Raw genomic sequence first — 19,314 nt, forward strand, 5'->3', positions numbered from 1 at the left:
CACCTTTAAGAGGAGCTATAGTAATAATATTTTGAAGGAGATCAGGTATTGGTTTCAATTTTAGAAGTTCTGGAATTGAAGCACACACAACGAGTTGTAATTGAAGCCAATTAATATATTGATTGGCTGGTAGATTAAATTTATCACGCACTTCTTCAAAAGCCAACCATCAATTATTACATAAAAGATCTTGCAGTGTCCAGATATCATATTTTTGCCAAATAGACCAATTCAAGGCAATGTTATTGATTTTAAAAGTGTCATTGTTCCATAATGAAATCAATGTGGTGTCCTTCCATTTCATTTTCATAATGCTATCAAAATGTAAGAGAACCTTATATGTTGAATGGAAAATACAATTATATTTTTTCAGAGAGGAGGATATTGACAGGATGCAAGCAAGATTGTTGGTACCATATAAGATTTTTTTCCAGAGACAGCCAAGAGAGGGGGGGTCAGATGTAGTTTTACTAAGAAGCCATAATGAGCCCTGACGTCAATGAATGTCTTAAAGGTGGACATCTTGAATTTTTAGCAATCTTTTTTTTTTTTTTTTTTAAAGCACCCTGCAGTTCCAAAACAGCACCTTAAAACTTGGGATGGAGTCCTTGGGCTCTCTCCTATTGTGAATTCTTGCCAGAATTACGCAAATTTAGTGCCTCGGAAGCGCATTTGTGTCACGTGGCACAAACAGTGTGAGGCAGCAGCACAAAGCTTAACCTCACCCCTGACTAAGCAGGTGACAAAATGCTCGGCTAGCCCATTGGGACGGCCTTCTCTTTTTTGGGGATTTGGCAGGGCAGGACAGATGTGGACCTTCCACAGCCCAAGAAACACAAGGTGAAGTTATCTAAGAGTGACTGTGCCTCAGGGATTGGAGGCTTTCATGGATTTCATGAAATATCTATGGATTGCATTTCAGAGCAGCCGTTCTTCACCTGCACATTCCCGCTCCATCTTGGACTTGTCCTTTGTGGGCACAGTCAGCTGCTGTTCATGGGCAGGCTGCCCTTGACCTGGGGGATACTTATGATGATGACCAGCTTGCTGACCCCTTGTTTTCAGGCATTGCGCTTCCCATGCCTGGAGATCTGGGGATATACGCTGGATCTTAGGATCCCTCAGAGGCTTTAGAACCAGGGAATGATCTCACGGTTCTGCATTTGTCTTCGACTTTGCTCGACCTCATTTCAGAATCTATGCAGGAGTTGAATTTAGTCACTCAGATGACTCCATCTTCGTGTCTATGTGGTCTGCATTTGCAGTCTTTCTCCTTACACTGGCATCCTGATATAAGCATTCTGATCTCAGAGTAGTGGGACTCTCCAGAAGGTGCTCTTAGGGTTGCAAGAGCTATGTGTTTGTTTCTATCCTATGGCACAGGAGTGCAGCCAGCTTCTTAGGCAGCCTAAGGTGGATTGCTTGTGGCTGAAGGGGATTATGTTGCTGATGCCTTATATGACCTTATGTGGGTCCTGGTTAAAGTCTCAGCATATTTGATTTCTACTTGCAGAATGCTCTGGATTTGACAATGGGCTGGTGATTCCACCTCCAAGGCTACTCTAGCTAGGCTTCCCTTTAAAGGGCAGTTATTATTTGGCAAGGGCCTGGATGACCTCATTAATTTGGTGATGGACCGTTGCCCTAAAACCTTGCCTGATAGCAGACCCCGGACCTCTAGAGGTTCAGGGTAGTCTAATTTTAGTGGCTCCAGGCATTCCCGCCCATATTCCATTGCCATGTCTCAAAAGGTTTTCACAGGGCTACAGGCAATGGTTCTCCAGTTCCAGATGTGTCCAGCCTTCTGCTTCCCATTCAGCTTGCTCTGCCAAAAAGGCACAATGACGCCAGGCCAAGGGATGCCTCTCTTTGGTTAGGGGATAGACTTTCAGTGTTCTGCAGGCCTGGGAACCCATTACATCCAACCAGTGGGTTCTGGACATTATTTGATTAAACTACAAGCTGGAATTTGCCTGGCCTCTGATGGATTGATTTGTGGACTCTCCTGTGGGCGCACCCAGACAAAGTGTTCAAGAGTGCAAGCCACTGTTCAAAGATTGCTGGATATTCAGGCCATAGAGCCAGTGCTACCCGACCTCTCAGGCTCGGGCAGATACTCCACATACTTTATTGTGCCAAAGAAAGGTTCCAACTGTGGATCTTACACATATGAACAAAGCTCTCAGAATTCCGTGCTTTCATATGGAGACAGTAAGGTCTGTCATAGCTGAAGTGGCACAACGAGCATTCCTTGCATCTCTAGATTTCATAGAGCTTACTTGCACATCCCAATTTTTCCAGCTCACCTCAAATTTCTATGCTTTCATGTTTTGGAAAATAATTGCCACTTCTCAGCTCTGCTATTCGGCCTCAAGACGGCTCCTCGGACCTTCTCCAAGGTGGTGGTGGTTGTGGCAGCTCACTTGAGGAAAATGGGTTTGCTGGTGCACTTGTACTTGGACAACCGGCTGATCAGAGCCCTCTCATTTGCTGAAAGCGCACTGTGGATCAGGTGATCTGGATATTGGAGGACCTCGGGTGGATTGTGAATTACAGAAAGAGCAGTTTTGTTGCCCACGCAATCCCTGAAGTACCTGGGTGTTCTGTTTGACATGGCAGCCATGCATTGCTCTCCCATTGGGCTCCGCACAAGGATGTGTTAGATCTCTCTTCCTTGGACTCTGGAGGCCAGAGCCAGCATGAATTGGCGGTCCTTCCACAGTCTCTTTCCTTAAGCATGCCACTGCAGATTGCTTCCTGGGTCGTGATGATGGATGCCAGCCTTCAGGGCCGGGAAGCCCATTGCTATCGTCCCATTTAGGGGTGTTGATCCCATTGTCATATGAAATGATCGATCAACTGGTTGGAGCTGAGGGTCATTCGTTTGACTCTGGTGCAACTGCAGAAGACTGGAGGACCAAGCGGTCAGGGTCTTCAACAACGCGACAGTGGTAGCTTATGTAATTTGCTAAGGAGATACAGAGAGTGCATCTTTTGCTCTGTTAGCCCACCTACTCTTTCACGGGGTGGAGTGTCACCTCCAGGCGCTCTCAGCAGCGCATATGACAGGAGTCGGCAATGTTCAAGCAGACTTTCTCAGCAGACAGACTCTGAATCCGGTCAAGTGGGTGCTGTCCTCAGCGGCGTTTAAAGCCATCGTAAGGCGCTGGAGTCAGCCTCGCTTCGACCTCATGGCTGCGGCTCAAAACAGGAAGGCAGATTGCTTTTTCAGTTGAAGAGCTGAGCCAGGAAGCAAGGGTCTTGATGCTCTAGTTCAGCCGTGGCCGCAGGAAGTTCTTCTGTATGTTTTTCCTCCTGGCCCATGATCGGCTTAGTTGTTCGGATCACGGCCCATTAGGACCGAGTCATTCTGGTGGCTCTGGTCTGGCCTTGTAGACCATGGTACATAGATATGATGCATCTGCTTCTGAGTTGCAGCCTGCGGTTCCGCGTACATCTGGACATTCATACACAGGGTCCAGTTTGCATGGAGGATCCGAATCACTTTGCTCTTACAGCATGTCTATTGGGCACGCAGCCTTAGTATGCAAAAATTATTTTGTTGTAGTCATTGTTACTCTGCTCAAGTCTAAGAATTTGACTACTGTGTCTGCCTACATTAAGGCTTGGAAGACTTTTCAACACTGGCGCGACCAGTAGAAGGTAAAGCCGTATACCGCTGGGGCCAATCCTGTTCAATATGTTTGTGAGTGACATTGCTGAAGGGTTAGAAGGAAAAGTGTGCCTTTTTGCAGATGATACCAAGATTTGTAACAGAGTAGACACCGAAGAGGGAGTGGAAAATATGAAAAAGGATCTGCAAAAGTTAGAGGAATGGTCTAATGCCTGGCAACTAAAATTCAATGCAAAGAAATGCAGAGTAATGCATTTGAGGATTAATAATAGGAAGGAACCGTATATGCTGGGAGGAGAGAAGCTGATATGCATGGACGGGGAGAGGGACCTTGGGGTGATAGTGTCCGAAGATCTAAAGGTGAAAAAACAGTGTGACAAGGCAGTGGCTGCTGCCAGAAGGATGCTGGGCTGTATAAAGAAGGTGTTGATGCCCCTGTACAGGTCATTGGTAAGGCCCCACTTGGAGTATTGTGTTCAATTTTGGAGGCTGTATCTGGCTAAGGACGTAAGAAGACTTGAGGCGGTCCAGAGGAGAGCGACGAAAATGATAGGAGGCTTGCGCCAGATGACGTATGAGGAGAGACTGGAAGCCCTGAATATGTATACCCTAGAGGAAAGGAGAGACAGGGGAGATATGATTCAGACGTTCAAATACTTGAAGGGTATTAACGTAGAACAAAATCTTTTTCAGAGAAAGGAAAATGGTAAAACCAGAGGACATAATTTGAGGTTGAGGGGTGGTAGATTCAAAGGCAATGTTAGGAAATTCTACTTTACGGAGAGGGTGGTGGATGCCTGGAATGCGCTCCCGAGAGAGGTGGTGGAGAGTAAAACTGTGACTGAGTTCAAAGAAGCGTGGGATGAACACAAAGGATCTAGAATCAGAAAATAAGATTAAATATTGAACTAAGGCCAGTACTGGGCAGACTTGCACGGTCTGTGTCTGTATATGGCCTTTTGGTGGAGGATGGGCTGGGGAGGGCTTCAATGGCTGGGAGGGTGTAGATGGGCTAGAGTAAGTCTTAACAGAGATTTTGGCAGTTGGAACCCAAGCACAGTACAGGGTAAAGCTTTGGATTCTTGCCCAGAAATAGCTAAGAAGAAAAAATTTAAAAATTTAAATTGAATCAGGTTGGGCAGACTGGATGGACCATTCGGGTCTTTATCTGCCGTCATTTACTATGTTACTATTTTGATGGTTCTTGCCTTCTTCCAAGTGGGTCTTGATAAAGGCCTTACTGTAGCGTCCCTTCGGGTCCAAGTGGCTGGGCTCTTTTGTTTTAGAGCCCGGGATATTTCTTCTTTGCTTGCATCTCATCCTGACATCACCAAATTTCGGAAGGGTGCTCTTTGTATTAGACCTCCCTTCTTGGTACCTGAACTTGGTTCTGTCTAGCCTTACCAAGGCTCCTTTTGAGCTTCTAGAAAATACTTCCCTCTTGGACTTGATGCTCAAGACTATTATTCTGGTCGCTTTTACTTCCGTGAGACATGTCTCGGAGCTCCAGGCTCTTGTATAGCCTTTCCTGCGGATCTCAGATACTGGGATTTCCTTGTGTACTGTCCCCTCTTTTTTGCTGAAGGTAGCTTCATCTTTCCATGTTAATCAGGAGGTGTGTTTATCTGTTCTTCAGTCTTCTGGCTCATAGTCGCAGGATCACATGTTGAGGAAATTGGATGTGCGCAAGGTTCTTCTGCATTATCTGAAGGTTACTAACGAATTTTCTGTCTCTGACCATCTGTTTGTGCTGACTCATTCTTTTGAGCGGGGCACTCCTGCTTCCTTGGCCACTATTTCCAGATGGATCCGAAAAGCTATTTAATTAGCTTATATTCTTTCCAAGAAACAGTTTCCCGTCTCTGTAAAGGCGCATTCTGCCAGAAGTGTGGCTTCTTTGTAGGCCGAAGCTAGAGCAGTCTCTCCGGAAGAGATGTGCAGGGTAAAGATGTGGTCCACTTTGCACACGTTCACTAAATTTATCTGAGTGGATGTGGTTTCAAGACAGGATTCTGCCTTCGGGTTCTCGGTCTTGAGGTCCGGTGCAGTCAGCCCGCCCTAGCTATTTGGGATTGCTCTTGTATGTCCCACTTTTCTAGAATGTCTCACCTATTGCACTAGAAAAAGAGAAGATGTTCTTAACGTGATAATATCTTTTCCAGTAGATAGATGAGACATTCTAGACTTTCGCCCTATCCTTGTTGCACCAGCCTACTGTCTCATTCTGTTTTTGCTTCTCCAAGTTGCTCTTGGATGCCAGTCAGCCCTTCAGGGTTTTAAAGAATTCTGTATATATGTTTATGTGCAATCATGAGTCTTTCCTGAGCTCCTTTGATGCCTTTGTTAGCTGTTTTGGAGTTGATGTTCTCATGTTCCTTTGTTGAGAAGAACAATTGATTTTGGGGAGCGTTCCCATTGGGGTCCCTACTTCACGTACTTTCCTTGGAGCCCTTTGTGTTAGGTACTAACTACTGGTAGTGCTAGAGCTTCCAGTGAAATAGAGGAAAGTTACAGAAAAATCCAGAGTGGATTCCTTCTGCATCTGGCACGCAGCCATTGGGTGATAAGTCACTTGTCTAGAATGTCTCACTTATCTACTGGAAAAGATTTTATCAAGGTAAGAACATAATCTATTTATAACACTCCATAAACTTTGATTCTTGTTCAGTACGGTCCTAGCTTGAACATCATCTCATTTTACATAGTATTAGCCTGGACTGTGGAAAGCATATTTTATTTATAACCTGGCAATTTGCTCCTACCACTATTGAGCTTTATCAGAATCCACCTAGATTTAGCTATAGTACCATTTGCAGCCAAAAGTAGTTTCTTCCTGCCTTGGATTTCTTCAAGCTCCTTTCCAGTGTATATTCTAGCCATGTGTAGCAAAGTTAATGATAAGTTGGATTTTCTGGAGCTCTGGGTCCAACCATTGGATGCTGTTCTTGACTAATGTTGGATTTCTCCTTTGAGGGGTTCAGAATCCTACTTTTTCCCCTATTTTTAACCCCAAAGGGCCCAAAGCATAGATGCTTGATTAGGAACTGAATGCAAATTTGCTGTGGGAAGTTGATTTACATAAGAACATAAGAATTGCCATACTGGGACAGACTGAAGGTCCATCTTTCTGTAATTGTAGAAAGAGGAATTTTGAAGTCAAAGAGCATGTATATTGTATAGTACTTGTAGTTACTTCACCAAGTTACTGTATTCTTTTTGCTGACTACAGTGTAGCAAAGGGTAATGTCACTGATTTAGCTTAAGGTTATCTGCTTTTCTCAGTTACTCAGTCTGTCTTGCATGTTCTGTTGACCTTTAAAAAAATAAAGAAATTGAGTTACTGTACTGTATATTATAGCAATGCGGATTTCTCACTTGCATTTTTCATTTCTGTTGGTGGACACTCATCTGCTGCTTAACTGCCACATGCTAAAATGTTCGGGAAAATGGTCAAACATTCAGAATATTTTAATTTTATGATGCAGAGTTTACAGAAGAATCTCCCTGTTAATTTGACTTTCATTGTTTATACTTCTCTGTGCTGTGTTTTAGCATCCTAATGATTTTTCCCCTTCCAGAGTCAATGATAGTGATGATTTAGTCATGTCCGAGAATGATGTGGGCAGGATTGCACTAAACATTGAAAAGGAGATGTTCAGCTTGTTTCAAGATACAGATATGAGATATAAGAAGAAATACCGTCACCTCATGTTTAATCTTAAGGATCCCAAGAATCAGGTTGGTGTTTTATCTGAGGGGGTGCGACATAGATGTTCAGTTTACCGATATTCAAATTTCAGCTGAAATTTCTAAAGCCTTCATGTTAATCGCCTTTTGATTTGGGAATGTGTTTTTTGAAATATGAAAACTCACAAGTAAATTTGAGCTGCAGGAGTACAAATGTATAGATTCAGATTCAATGACACTGACCCAGTCCAGCACAGTGACATTTTGACTTTAAGCTATAAAGCATTTGTTTAAGCCAGGGGTGTCCAATGTCGGTCCTCGAGGGCCGCAGTCCAGTCAGGTTTTCAGGATTTCCCCAATGAATATGCATGAGATCTATTTGCATGCACTGCTTTCAATGCATATTCATTGGGGAAATCCTGAAAACCCGACTGGACTGCGGCCCTCGAGGACCGACATTGGACACCCCTGGTTTAAGCTATAAAGCATTTGTTATGTACTGTGGGATATAAATCTTTTTTAGAACTAGGTGGCCTTAGAGTAAGTCCAAATATATTTCCTGCAGCAGAAAAAATAAAATGTTTTGGGCTGGATTAACCAGGTATATAGGGTGAGGCAAAAAAAAAAAAAAAAAAGTTAATCCCTAGAGTTTTTTTGGTGTTTTCTCAGCAACCACTTCAACTTTCAATAGGATGCTGTTTTCTCAGCAACCACTTCAAATTGCAATAGGATGCTGAACCATAGGGTTATTCTTCTGTGCTTGCAAGCATACTGCTGAAGTTGTCAATTACAGCTTTCCAACTCCTCTTTCTCCATGGTCTCTTCTGCCCCCTTCAGTTCTTCATTCTGCAAGCAAGCATAAAGGTATCTTTCTGATCTCTGTTTATTTCTTCGTTTTCTGGGTTGTTGGTTTTTTTGGGAGGGGGGTTTAATTAGTGAATTTTTTGCACAGTTTGTAGATTCCAGTTTAAAGAGACTGCTCTGCTTGCTTGGAGAGGAGAAGATATTTAAGTCTGCTGAAGATTTGTGAAGCTCAAGGTTCTGAGCCCTTCGCACTTGCTTGCTTATTTGACTTGGTCAGGAGCTTCAGCACAGGCTGTTAGGCATCAATAGTGATCCTTCGGGACGCTCAGGGTGCCAGCTGGAATCTTGCCTCCCCCCCCTTCCTCTGCCATGTGTTGCAGTCTAGGGGGTAGAGGATCAGTCCAACTAACTGGCAGCCCGTAGATCTCGGCGTGGAGCAGCTGGAGGCAGAAAACCTTTCCAGATCCAGCTACACCTTAAGAGAGCTGAAGCAGACTGCAGCACCATTTTTCCCAGCACATGGTCTGTGAGTACAGGCTATGAAAATCAGGGAGGACTTGAAAATTGTGTTTTGACTGCTGGTCCCCCCTCTTCTAAATTCCTATTTTAAAAATTTTTTTTAGTCAGCCATGAAGCATTTAGAAGCCATTTTTTGTGCCAGAACGCTGCCACTGTGGCCATCTGTTTTCTGACTTCTCAAGAACAACTTGTTTTGCCTTAAAACTTACAGGGATGGATTTACCGTTTCCTGCCTTACGTTGGGTAGGTGGCTGGTGAGCACCCTTATGCCAAGTGTCATACGATATGGGATGGAGGGGTGTGCATTTCGGGTTTAGCTCCTCTACAGTTTTCTAGAGCTGGAGAAAGATAAGAGGTCTCATCAGAGAGAGAACACTACCTGGAGCCCTGGGATAGCATTTCTCTGCACTTCGAGGGCGAGATGCTTTCACAGTCCAGGAAAAGGTGATTGCTCCATCCTAAGTGGGAAGGAGAGTTGCTCATTCAGGCCTTTACCCTGGAGTTTATTATTCTTCTCTGGCAGACTTAAACACAAGGTAGAACTATTTGATCCGCTGGTGACAGACCAGTGTGCAGGCCCTTCTAGATGCTTAGAGTCCTTCTTCCCTGAGAGCGGAGGTTATTCTGGACTCTGATGGTCCATTGGACAGGGACTTGGAGGATGAGGGATCAGATTTAATCCCTTTATTGTCCCAAAGTAAGGCTTCCTTAGGGGAAGAGGCATCCTCTCATATGGAGGACCAGAAGACAATATTGGACATAGACCAGGGTGAGGATACCTCAGTGGCAGAAATTTTTCAGGAACCAAGGCTTCGGTTCATGTTTTGCAGTGACAGCCAAAAAGCTACAATGACACCAGCCCTCAAGCTAATCCTCTGAAGATTAGAAGTCAGCTCTCAGACTATATGGAGGCCTGGGAACAAATAACTGACTGCTGGGTCCTAGATATTAGAGAAAGTTACAAGATAGAGTTTACCTGCCCTTTCTACAATTGATTTGTGGATTCGCCAGTGGGTTGGCCAGTGAGGGCAGTAAAAGTCCAGGCAACATTACGAAGGTTGCTAGATATTCATGCCATAGAACCAGTTTCTTCAGAAAACTCGGGCTCTGGCAGGCAATATACAAAGTGTGATTAAAAAAAATACAATGAATATTTAAATTTTTTTTTTTTAAATCTTTATTCCTTTTTATTTCTTTCAACAAGTGTACAATATTATTACAATTAATTCACATGACTCACTTGACATTCTTAAACAATATTATTATACATGTTTTAATACCCCCCATCCATCTCCCATCCCTTCCCATATCAACAAAATATTTCGTCCAAACTTATACATACTTATACATCCCTCTTTCATAATACAATTAATCTTACATTAAATCTGTCCCTCCCCCCACCCTTTCTTCCTCAAACTCTTTATTCATTTTATTATACAAAGTAATGCACAACAATATATATCTCATCATAGTACATATATCCCCTTATATTTCATAACAACATATTTCCAATAAATTTACCCTCTTTCCTTTTCTATTCATATCTATATACCATGTTTCTTATATCCATTAATCAGTTGAAATATACCGCTAGCTAACTAAATTATCTTATCCCCCCCACCCCACCCCATTTTTATAAATTATCCTCTAAGGAAAAAGAATAAATCTTAATCATTATAATAATCAATTAATGGCCTCCACTTTAAAAAATTGTATTACAGTAAAAGACACATTACCATTAATCACCCTCAAAATATTCCCCCCTCGCTTCGAACACACTTATCTCATCATTCTTGCCAATTTTTGAAGCAGTTCTGGAAGGCCTCTTTCATGAGTGTTGTGCTGTCATGTGAGACAATGGAAGAATACCTGAAGAAAGAACTATTAGGATGAAAGGACATAAGAGAAGTGGAAAAACAGTGATTTAAGCTGAAAGGAGCAATAAAATGGCTACAGACCTTTATGTAAAGAAAATAAATAAAAACAAGAGAAAAAGGAAACCGATATGGTTCTCCAAACTAGTGGCGGAGAAAATAAAGGCAAAAGAGTTGGCGTTCCTGAAATATTTTTTTAAAAACCCAAGACGAGGAGTACAGAAAGGGACTACCAGGTGAAACTGAAAGAAGCCGAGAGAGAGATATGTCTGGTGAAAGCGCAGGTAGAAGAGCAAATGGCTAAAAATGTAAAAAAGGGGAGACATAATTTTTTCAGATATATTAGTGAAAGAAGGAAGATGAAAAATGGAATTGCTAAACTAAAAAAATGTTAGGAACCGATATGTAAAAAGTTAGAAAGCAAACATGCTAAACAAACACTTCTGTTCTGTGTTCACGGAAGAAAATCCTGGAAAAGGACCGAGATTGTCTAGGAAAGTTACACACGAAAAGGAAATAGTTTCTGCGCTGTTCACAGAGGAAGTGTTTATGAACAACTTAAATTGAAGGTGGACAAAGAGATGGGACTGGACATGATCCATCTCAGAATACTGAGGGAGCTCAGAGATGTTCTGGCGGATCCTATTAAAGACTTGTTCAATAAATCTCTGGAGACAGGAGTGCTTCCTGGGGATTGGAGAAGAGCGGATGTAGTCCCTATTCACAAAACTGGTCGCAGAGAAGAAGTGGGAAACTACAGGCTGGTAAACCTCACTTCGGTTGTTGGAAAAATAATGGCAGAGTTGCTGAAAGAAAGGATAGTGAACGTCCCAGAATCTAATGGATTACAGCAGTGGTCTCAAACTTGCGGCCCACCAGGTATTATTTTGCAGCCCGTGGTCTGTACCACTGCCCGTTCTTTGCAGCATCCTCCCCCTGGCCTCCCGCTCTTACCTTCAGATAATTACCGTAGCCTGCAGAGAGGATTGCCAGTGCTGTAGCGATCCATGCAGGCTGCCGTTGTCCTCAGCAGCAAGTTCACTCTGCCGTGATCCTGCCCCTGATGTCATAGGAGGGGTGGGACCATGGCAGAGGGAATGTGTTGTGGAGGCCGATGGCAACCTGCAAGGATCGCTACAGCACTGGCAATCCTCTCTGCAGGCTGCGGTAATTAGCTGAAACTAAGGCCCTCTTTTACTAAGGTGCGCTAACTGATTAGCGCGCGCTAAACGCTAATGTATGCATGTTAGTCTATGGACGCGTTAGCGTTTAGTGTGTGCTAATTCGATTAGCGTGTGATAATCGATTAGCGCACCTTAGTAAAAGAAGGGGGAAGACTGGGAGGCCAGGGGGGGGAAGCTGGAGAATGCTGCAAAGAAAGGGGGAACATGCAGGCCTTCCGGGAGGGCGGGAAGATTTATAAACTATAAAGAGTTTTACCTCATGCAAAATTGTCATCCTATATAATAAAACGCTAGCCGCGCATGCGCACTCAGACCTGCATGATCTGTGATCCGTAGGTTCGTGGTCACAGTGCGTATGCGGCGGCCAGATTGGGAAAGCACAGCACAGCTGGCGACTCCCCCCTCCCACCCTCAGTCACCGCCAAAACCACCACCTCCTCCTTCTCGCCGGCTCACCCGCCTTTAAATGGAGAGAAAAGTGCTACACCGCGCTAACGCTGGCTTTTCCGTCTTCTGTCCACTGCGGCCCGCCCTCTCTGACTACTTCCTGTTTCCTCTAGGGTTGGCCGCAGTGGATAGAAGACGCCGAAGCCAGCGGCTGTAGCCGCCGATCTCCGTTCCTCCAGCGGGGGGGGGGGGGGGGTCTGGGAGGAGAGGGATCGCGGCCACTCAGCACCCCCACCGAGGAACCCAGCAACTTTCCGCTGCCCGGGACCCGAGTCATTTGTCGCCCCCCCCTTCCCTTCCCGTGGGCCCGACTGCCGATTTAAACAGCGTGTGCAGCAGTCTTCACATGCTGCTTCGGGCCCTTCTACTGCCCTGATTTACTCTGCTGCGTCTCTGATGATGCCATCAGGGACATGCCAGAGTAAATCAGGGCAGTAGAAGGACCCGAAGCAGCGTGTGAAGACTGCTGCACACGCTGCTTGAATCGCCATGTGTAGTCGGGCCCGCGGGAAGGGAAGGGGGGGCGGCAAAGGATTCGGGACCACGTTTGTAGTCGCGACCGCGGGAAGGGAAAGGGGGGTAGAGGAAACGCTAATGCTGCACAGAGAACTGGTGTGGGGGGAGGGAATGCTGCTTTGGACAGACAGTCAGGGAGGAAGGGAGACAGAAAGAAAACAAGAAAGACACAGGGGCAGCTGCACAGGGAACTGTTGTGGGGGAAGGAAATGGAGGGGGAGGGAATGCTGCTTTGGACAGACAGAGAGGGAGGAAGGGAGACAGAAAGAAAAGAAGAAAGACACAGGGGCAGGTGCACAGGGAAATGGAGGGGGAGGGAATGCTGCTTCGGACAGACAGACAGACAGAGGAAGGAAGGGAGACAGAAAGAAAAGAAGAAAGACACGGGCAAGACAAAGGGGGCCAGGGACAGAGACAAACAGAAAGAAAGACAGCGGGAGTCGCGTCAGGAGGGGTGCTGGATGCAGCAGAGGGAACTTTTCCAATGGGTGCAACTGGGTGGCTGTCGGGAACCTCTGATCAGGGGCAGAGCAAGGTAAGTGTATCATAGGGATAACAAGGAGGGGGGGGAGAAAAATGAAGGGACGCCTACTGCTGGACAGGGGGAGAAGGAAAGAGGTGCTGATGGACAGGGGGTGAAGAAAAAGGAACGGAGGCCTAATGTTGGACAGGGGGAGAAGGAAAGAGGTGCTGCTGGACAGGGGGGAGGTAAAACAAAGGGAGAAGGGCTGCTGTTGCATAAGGAAAGCAGTGAAGGGGTGGTGGTGGACACAGGGGAGGTAAAAGGAAGGGAGAATGGACAGGGGGAGCAGGCAAGGGGTGGTGATGGACAGCCAAGGAAAAAGAAAGACAGAAAGAAAGAAAGTGGCTAAAGAGAGAGAGAGAAAGAAAGAAAGAGAGACACACACAACATATATTCTAGCACCCGTTAATGTAACGGGCTATAAGACTAATTTATTTAATAAGATATTAACAATTTTTTCTGCAGCCCTCCAAGTACCTACAAATCTAAAATGTGGCCCTGCAAAGGGCTTGAGTTTGAGACCACTGGGTTACAGGATCTGAGGCAACATGGCTTTACTAAAGTTAAATCATGCCAAACGAATCTGATTGAATTTTATGATTGGGTGACCAGAGAATTGGAACAAGGATATATGCTAGATGCAATTTACTTAGATTTCAGCAAAGCCTTTGACACGGTTCCTCATAGGAGGCTTGATGGGTTAAAGTTAGGACCCAAAGTGGTGAACTGGATGAGAAACTGGTTGACTGTTAATGGAATTCACTTGCAGGAAGGAAAGTGAGTAGTGGAGTCCCTCAGGGTTCTGTGCTGGGGCTGGTCCTGTTCGATATGTTTGTGAGTAACATTGCTGAAGGGTTAGAAGGAAAGGATTGCCTTTTTGCAGATACCACCAAGATTTGTAACAGAGTACATACCGAGGAGGGAGTGGAAAACCTGAAAAAAAATCTGCAAAAGTTAGAGGAATGGTCTAATATCTGGCAATTAAAATTCAATGGAAAGAAATGCAGTGTAATGCATTTGGGGATTAGTAATCGGAAGGAGCCGTATGTGCTGGGGGTGAGAGGCTGATGTGCATGGAGGGGGAGAGGGACGTTGGGGTGATAATGTCTGAAGATCTAAAGGCAATGAAACAGTGACAAGGCGGTGGCTGTTGCCTGAAGGATGCTAGGCTGTATAAAGAGAGGTGCTTAGAAATAAAAGCTCGACTCGGTTTACATAAGATACTTAATGAAATAGAAGGGTCAGGCCTAATTTACAAAAACTAATGAAAACATAACAAAATCCACATCTCAATAAAAATAACTGAAAAAACGTGGTTAGATTTGTAGGGCAGCTACATGGTCAACTCTTCATACTTTTATGAAATTTTACAGAGTGGATCTGGTGGCACAGCTTGGCTGACTCTCAGTCAACAAACAATTATTATGAAGTGACATATGATGCCAATGGGCCCCATATCAATTTAGATATATTACCTTGCCCCAAATTCTCAGCATTTATTCTTTCATATCTATAACTAGAGCAAAGACTTGCCCACCAGAATGAAAAATTTATACGATCACAGTTCTTCCAGTTTCTTGACTGCCTGCCCTGTCAGTTACCGATTTTGCTTTCTTATTGTCCAGCAGGTATGGGTTTCTAAAGGTTGTCAGACATCTGAAGAATAAAGAGACATCTCTATTGTTAAGAAGCAAGTGAGAGTATTTATTCATTCAATTTTCTATACCATTCTCCCAAAGGAGCTCAGAATGGTTTACATAAATTTATTCAGGTACTCAAGCATTTTTCCCTGTAAGTCCCGGTGGGCTCACAATCTATCTAATGTACCTTGGGCAATGGGGGGGGGGGATTAGGTGACTTGGCCAGTGTCACAAGGAGCAGCATGGGTTTGAACCCACAACCTCAGGGTGCTGAGGCTGTAGCTTTAACCACTGTGCCACACTCTCCCCCTGAGAGATTCACAGGTGTTAGTGCTGGTTGCACTCAGGTAGGTGGCTTGTTTGTTCCACCTTGTTTTCCGTACTGTTATTGACATTGATTATCAATAATTGTTTCAGAGCAGAACAGAAATGAGGTTCTTTATACCCCTCTTTCATATTTCTCCTCTTATAGTGGTTTACAATTGCTTTGAGACAAGCAGAGCTACACAGCCCAGTGAAGGAGGCAGAGCTGAGAAAGGTAGATGATGTCTTCTACACAATTTGCAGTTAAAGGAAAATACCCCATTGAACAAGACTGATGGGCCTTTCTACCAGAAATAATATTATCGAGGTAAGAACTTATGTATTTTTTGCACTATAAGACGCACCTGACCATAAGACGCACCATAGATTTAGAGGAGGAAAACAAGGAAAAAAACATTCTGAACCAAATTGTGTACCCAGCCCCTCTCACTCCCAGCCAGGCTCTGCACCCAACCCCACACTCCTTGCCAGTTCTGCCCCCTGTTCTCCCTCCCTGCCAGGATCTGTACCCTGTCTCCCCTTCCCTGCCAGGCTCTGTCCCCTGTCCCCCTGCCCTGTAACCTGCCCTCCCACCTCGGGTGGTCTAGTGATAGGCTGGGACAGGAGGGATCCATCCCAGCCGACTAACAATTTTTTCCTTCCCGTCTCCCTTCCAGTACCTTTTTTTAATCCCCCCACAGTACCTTTTTATGTTCAAATCTATTTTTATTGATAGTCAAAGAAATAAAAACATACAGCAAGAGAAGTACAGTGCCAAAATACAATCTATCCAAACATAATGAGGAGAGTCTGTATTCTTGTGACTCCACTCCAAAAACAGAACAAGTGGCACAACAGTAAACCATCAAACATTATGAGATGCAATAATCCACAGACCCCCATAGTAAGTGAACTCCCCCCCTTCCCCCTGGTACCAAAACAACCCCTCCCCCCCGGTGGAAGATGACCCAAAAAGATGAAAGAAAATAGCAGTACTTTAAGACAAATCCTTTTTAAAACACACCTCCCTCGCACCCTTTTAAAACACACCTTGCCCCGTTGTACCTTTTTAAACGCCCCTTAAAAGCCTGGTGGTCCAGCATTGTATCGGCCGGCAGTAGTGTGCTTTCTGCGCTGCTGCCTGGGCCTGCACCGCTTTCTGAATAGTTGATGTCAGTTCTTGCGAGACTCGTGAGAACTGACGGCAGCCATTCAGAAAGCAGCGAAGGCCCAAGCAGCAGCGCAGAAAGCACACTCTTGCTGACCAATACACCAGTGGACCACCAGGCTTAAGGGGTGTTTAAAAAGGTACTACAAGGATGGGGTGGGGGGGTGTTTAAAGGGCAGTCAGGGTTTTAAAAAGGTACAGGGGGATGCACTAACAATTCCACCCACTTTTGGGTGGGAAAAAAGTGTGTCTTACGGAGCAAAAAATACAGTAATCTTTCCTTGTCCACCCCAGGCTTTAACACAGGCTTTCAGTTTGTTTGGGAAGGGCTTAACAACCTTGTTAATCTGTCCCTGTGGCATGTTGTCTGAGATCATCTGCAGCGATTCCTTGAGTTCAGTGACTTCTTTGCGGCTTTGGGTGGAGCATGTGATAGGCGTCCAACATTGCTCACTAAACAAAAATACACATCACTGTGATGTCATTAACTCTATGCATGGTTTATGCAGCAATTAGCTCTTCTCGGGCGTGCAGATTTACAAAATCTGCTACTTAATTGTAAACATTTTTGAATGTGTGAAAATTGCTGGGTGTTCTTTCTAAAAAGTCTGTAGCTTTGCCATGTTTAAAATCTTATTTTACTCAGCACATAAACTAGATAGTAACAAAGCTGTGAAATTTCACATTGATATTCAAAGTGGTTGCTGAAAAAATGGCAAAAAAAAACTCTAGGGAGTTGCATTTTTTTTTTTTGCCTCGCAGAATAGAGAGAAGCCTTTGATTTCTGTTTTTCTTGTTTTAGGCCAGGGATTTTTAACCAGTAGTGTGAGAAGAAAATCGTGTGCAGAGAAAGGTCTTGAAATCTGAGGCAATTTATTGAAACTTTCTAAACAGAGTAAAGGCAGTTATTAGGATAGCTATTGATAGTACATGTGCTTACTACTGTAATTTTAGCAACCTATTATGCAGTAAGCTCTATTAGCGGCTAACAGCAACATATGTAACTCAGTAGTCACTAGTGGACATGTGATTAAGAAGTGTGAGGGTTTCATTAATCTGTTAAAGGGGTGCAGAAACTGAACAAGATTAAGAACCCATACTTTTGGATGTGAACAGTTCCTGCATTTTACATGATCATCGCTCCCTCTTCTTTATGAAGACAATAAGCAAAAATATTGAGTTGCAGTTGATAATGGAAGGCTTAATAGATATTTGATTTTTTTTAAGGGTCTTTTCCATCGTGTTCTTCGTGAAGAAATCTCACTGTCAAAACTAGTAAGAATGAAGCCAGAAGAATTAATATCTAAAGAAATGTCTGTGTGGAAACAGAAAGAGACAAAACTGGTAAGTGATTTTTTAAACGGGATTTGAATGCTATGTGCAACAACTGAGGACATAAGAACATAAGAAAAACCCTCACCGGATCAGACCGAGGTCCATCCAGTCCGGTGATCCGCACACGCGGCGGCCCATTTAGGTACTCCTGATTACAGGCCGGTGAGCCTCACTTCAGTTGTTGGAAAAATAAGAACATAAGAAGTTGCCTCCGCTGAGGCAGACCATAGGTCCATCCTGCTCAGCGGTCCGCACCCGCGGCGGCCCATCAGGCCCATTGCCTGAGCAATGGTCTATACCTATCTATACCCCCCAATCCCTTTCTCTTCTAGGAATCTATCCAAACCTTCTTTGAAACCATTTAATGTTTTCTTGTCTACAACAGCCTCTGGAAGCGCGTTCCATGTATCCACCACCCTCTGAGTGAAAAAGAACTTCCTAGCGTTTGTTCTAAACCTGTCCCCTTTCAATTTCTCCGAGTGCCCCCTTGTACTTGTGGCGCCCCTTAATTTGAAAAATCTGCCCCTGTCTATTTTTTCTATGCCCTTCAGGATCTTGAAGGTTTCTATCATGTCTCCTCTAAGTCTTCGCTTCTCCAGGGAGAAAAGTCCCAACTGCTTCAATCTGTCGGTATATGGGAGATTTTCCATTCCCTTTATCAGTTTGGTTGCTCTTCTTTGTACTCCCTCAAGTACCGCCATGTCTTTCTTGAGGTACGGCGACCAGTACTGGACACAGTACTCCAGATGCGGCCGTACCATTGCACGATACAGCTGCATGATGACTTCCTTCGTCCTGGTCGTAATACCCTTCTTAATGATACCCAGCATTCTGTTTGCTTTCCTAGAGGCTGTGGCGCATTGCGCCGATGCCTTCAGTGTTGCGTCTACCATCACTCCCAGGTCTCTCTGGAAGTGTTGCTGAAAGAAAGAATAGTGTATTTCCTTGAATCTAATGGGTTACAGGATCCGAGGCAACATGGCTTTACAAAAGGTAAATCGTGCCAAACGAACCTGATTGAATTTTTTGATTGGGTGACCAGAGAGCTGGATCGAGGACATATGCTAGATGTAATTTACTTGGATTTCAGCAAAGCCTTTGATACAGTTCCTCATAGGAGGCTGTTGAACAAACTTGAAGGGCTGAAGTTAGGACCCAAAGTGGTGAACTGGGTCAGAAACTGGCTGTCGGACAGACGCCAGAGGGTGGTGAACATAAGAACATAAGAACATAAGAAATGCCTCCGCTGGGTCAGACCCGAGGTCCATCGCGCCCAGCAGTCCGCTCACGCGGCGGCCCAACAGGTTCAGGACCTGTGCAGTAAATTTCTATCTATACCCCTCTATCCCCTTTTCCAGCAGGAATTTGTCCAAACCTTTCTTAAACCCCAGTACTGTACTCTGCCCTATAACTTCCTCTGGAATTGTATTCCAGGTGTCCACCACCCGTTGTGTAAAGAAGAATTTCCTAGCATTAGTTTTGAATTTGCCTCCTTTCAACTTTTCCGAATGCCCTCTTGTTTTTTTATTCTCTGAAAGTTTGAAGAATCTGTCCCTCTCTACTCTCTCTATGCCCTTCATGATCTTGTAAGTCTCTATCATATCCCCTCTTAATCTTCTCTTTTCTAGGGAAAAGAGTCCCAGTTTTTCCAATCTCTCAGCATATGAAAGGCTTTCCATC

General features: G+C 44.5%; 1 protein-coding gene across 6 annotated transcripts in view; it reads left to right on the forward strand.

Moving 5' to 3' along the window:
* Positions 1–19,314, forward strand: part of DIDO1 (death inducer-obliterator 1) — a 679,850-nt gene that overhangs the window by 507,738 nt on the left and 152,798 nt on the right. For all 6 annotated transcript variants that reach the window (XM_033963660.1, XM_033963661.1, XM_033963662.1 and 3 more), the window contains 2 exons: positions 7,213–7,372; positions 17,527–17,643. In XM_033963660.1, the coding sequence (XP_033819551.1) occupies positions 7,213–7,372; positions 17,527–17,643 (277 nt within the window). The remainder of the gene's footprint in view (positions 1–7,212; positions 7,373–17,526; positions 17,644–19,314) is intronic.

The sequence above is a fragment of the Geotrypetes seraphini genome, chromosome 11 (assembly GCF_902459505.1).
Source record: "Geotrypetes seraphini chromosome 11, aGeoSer1.1, whole genome shotgun sequence".
Taxonomy (NCBI): domain Eukaryota; kingdom Metazoa; phylum Chordata; class Amphibia; order Gymnophiona; family Dermophiidae; genus Geotrypetes; species Geotrypetes seraphini.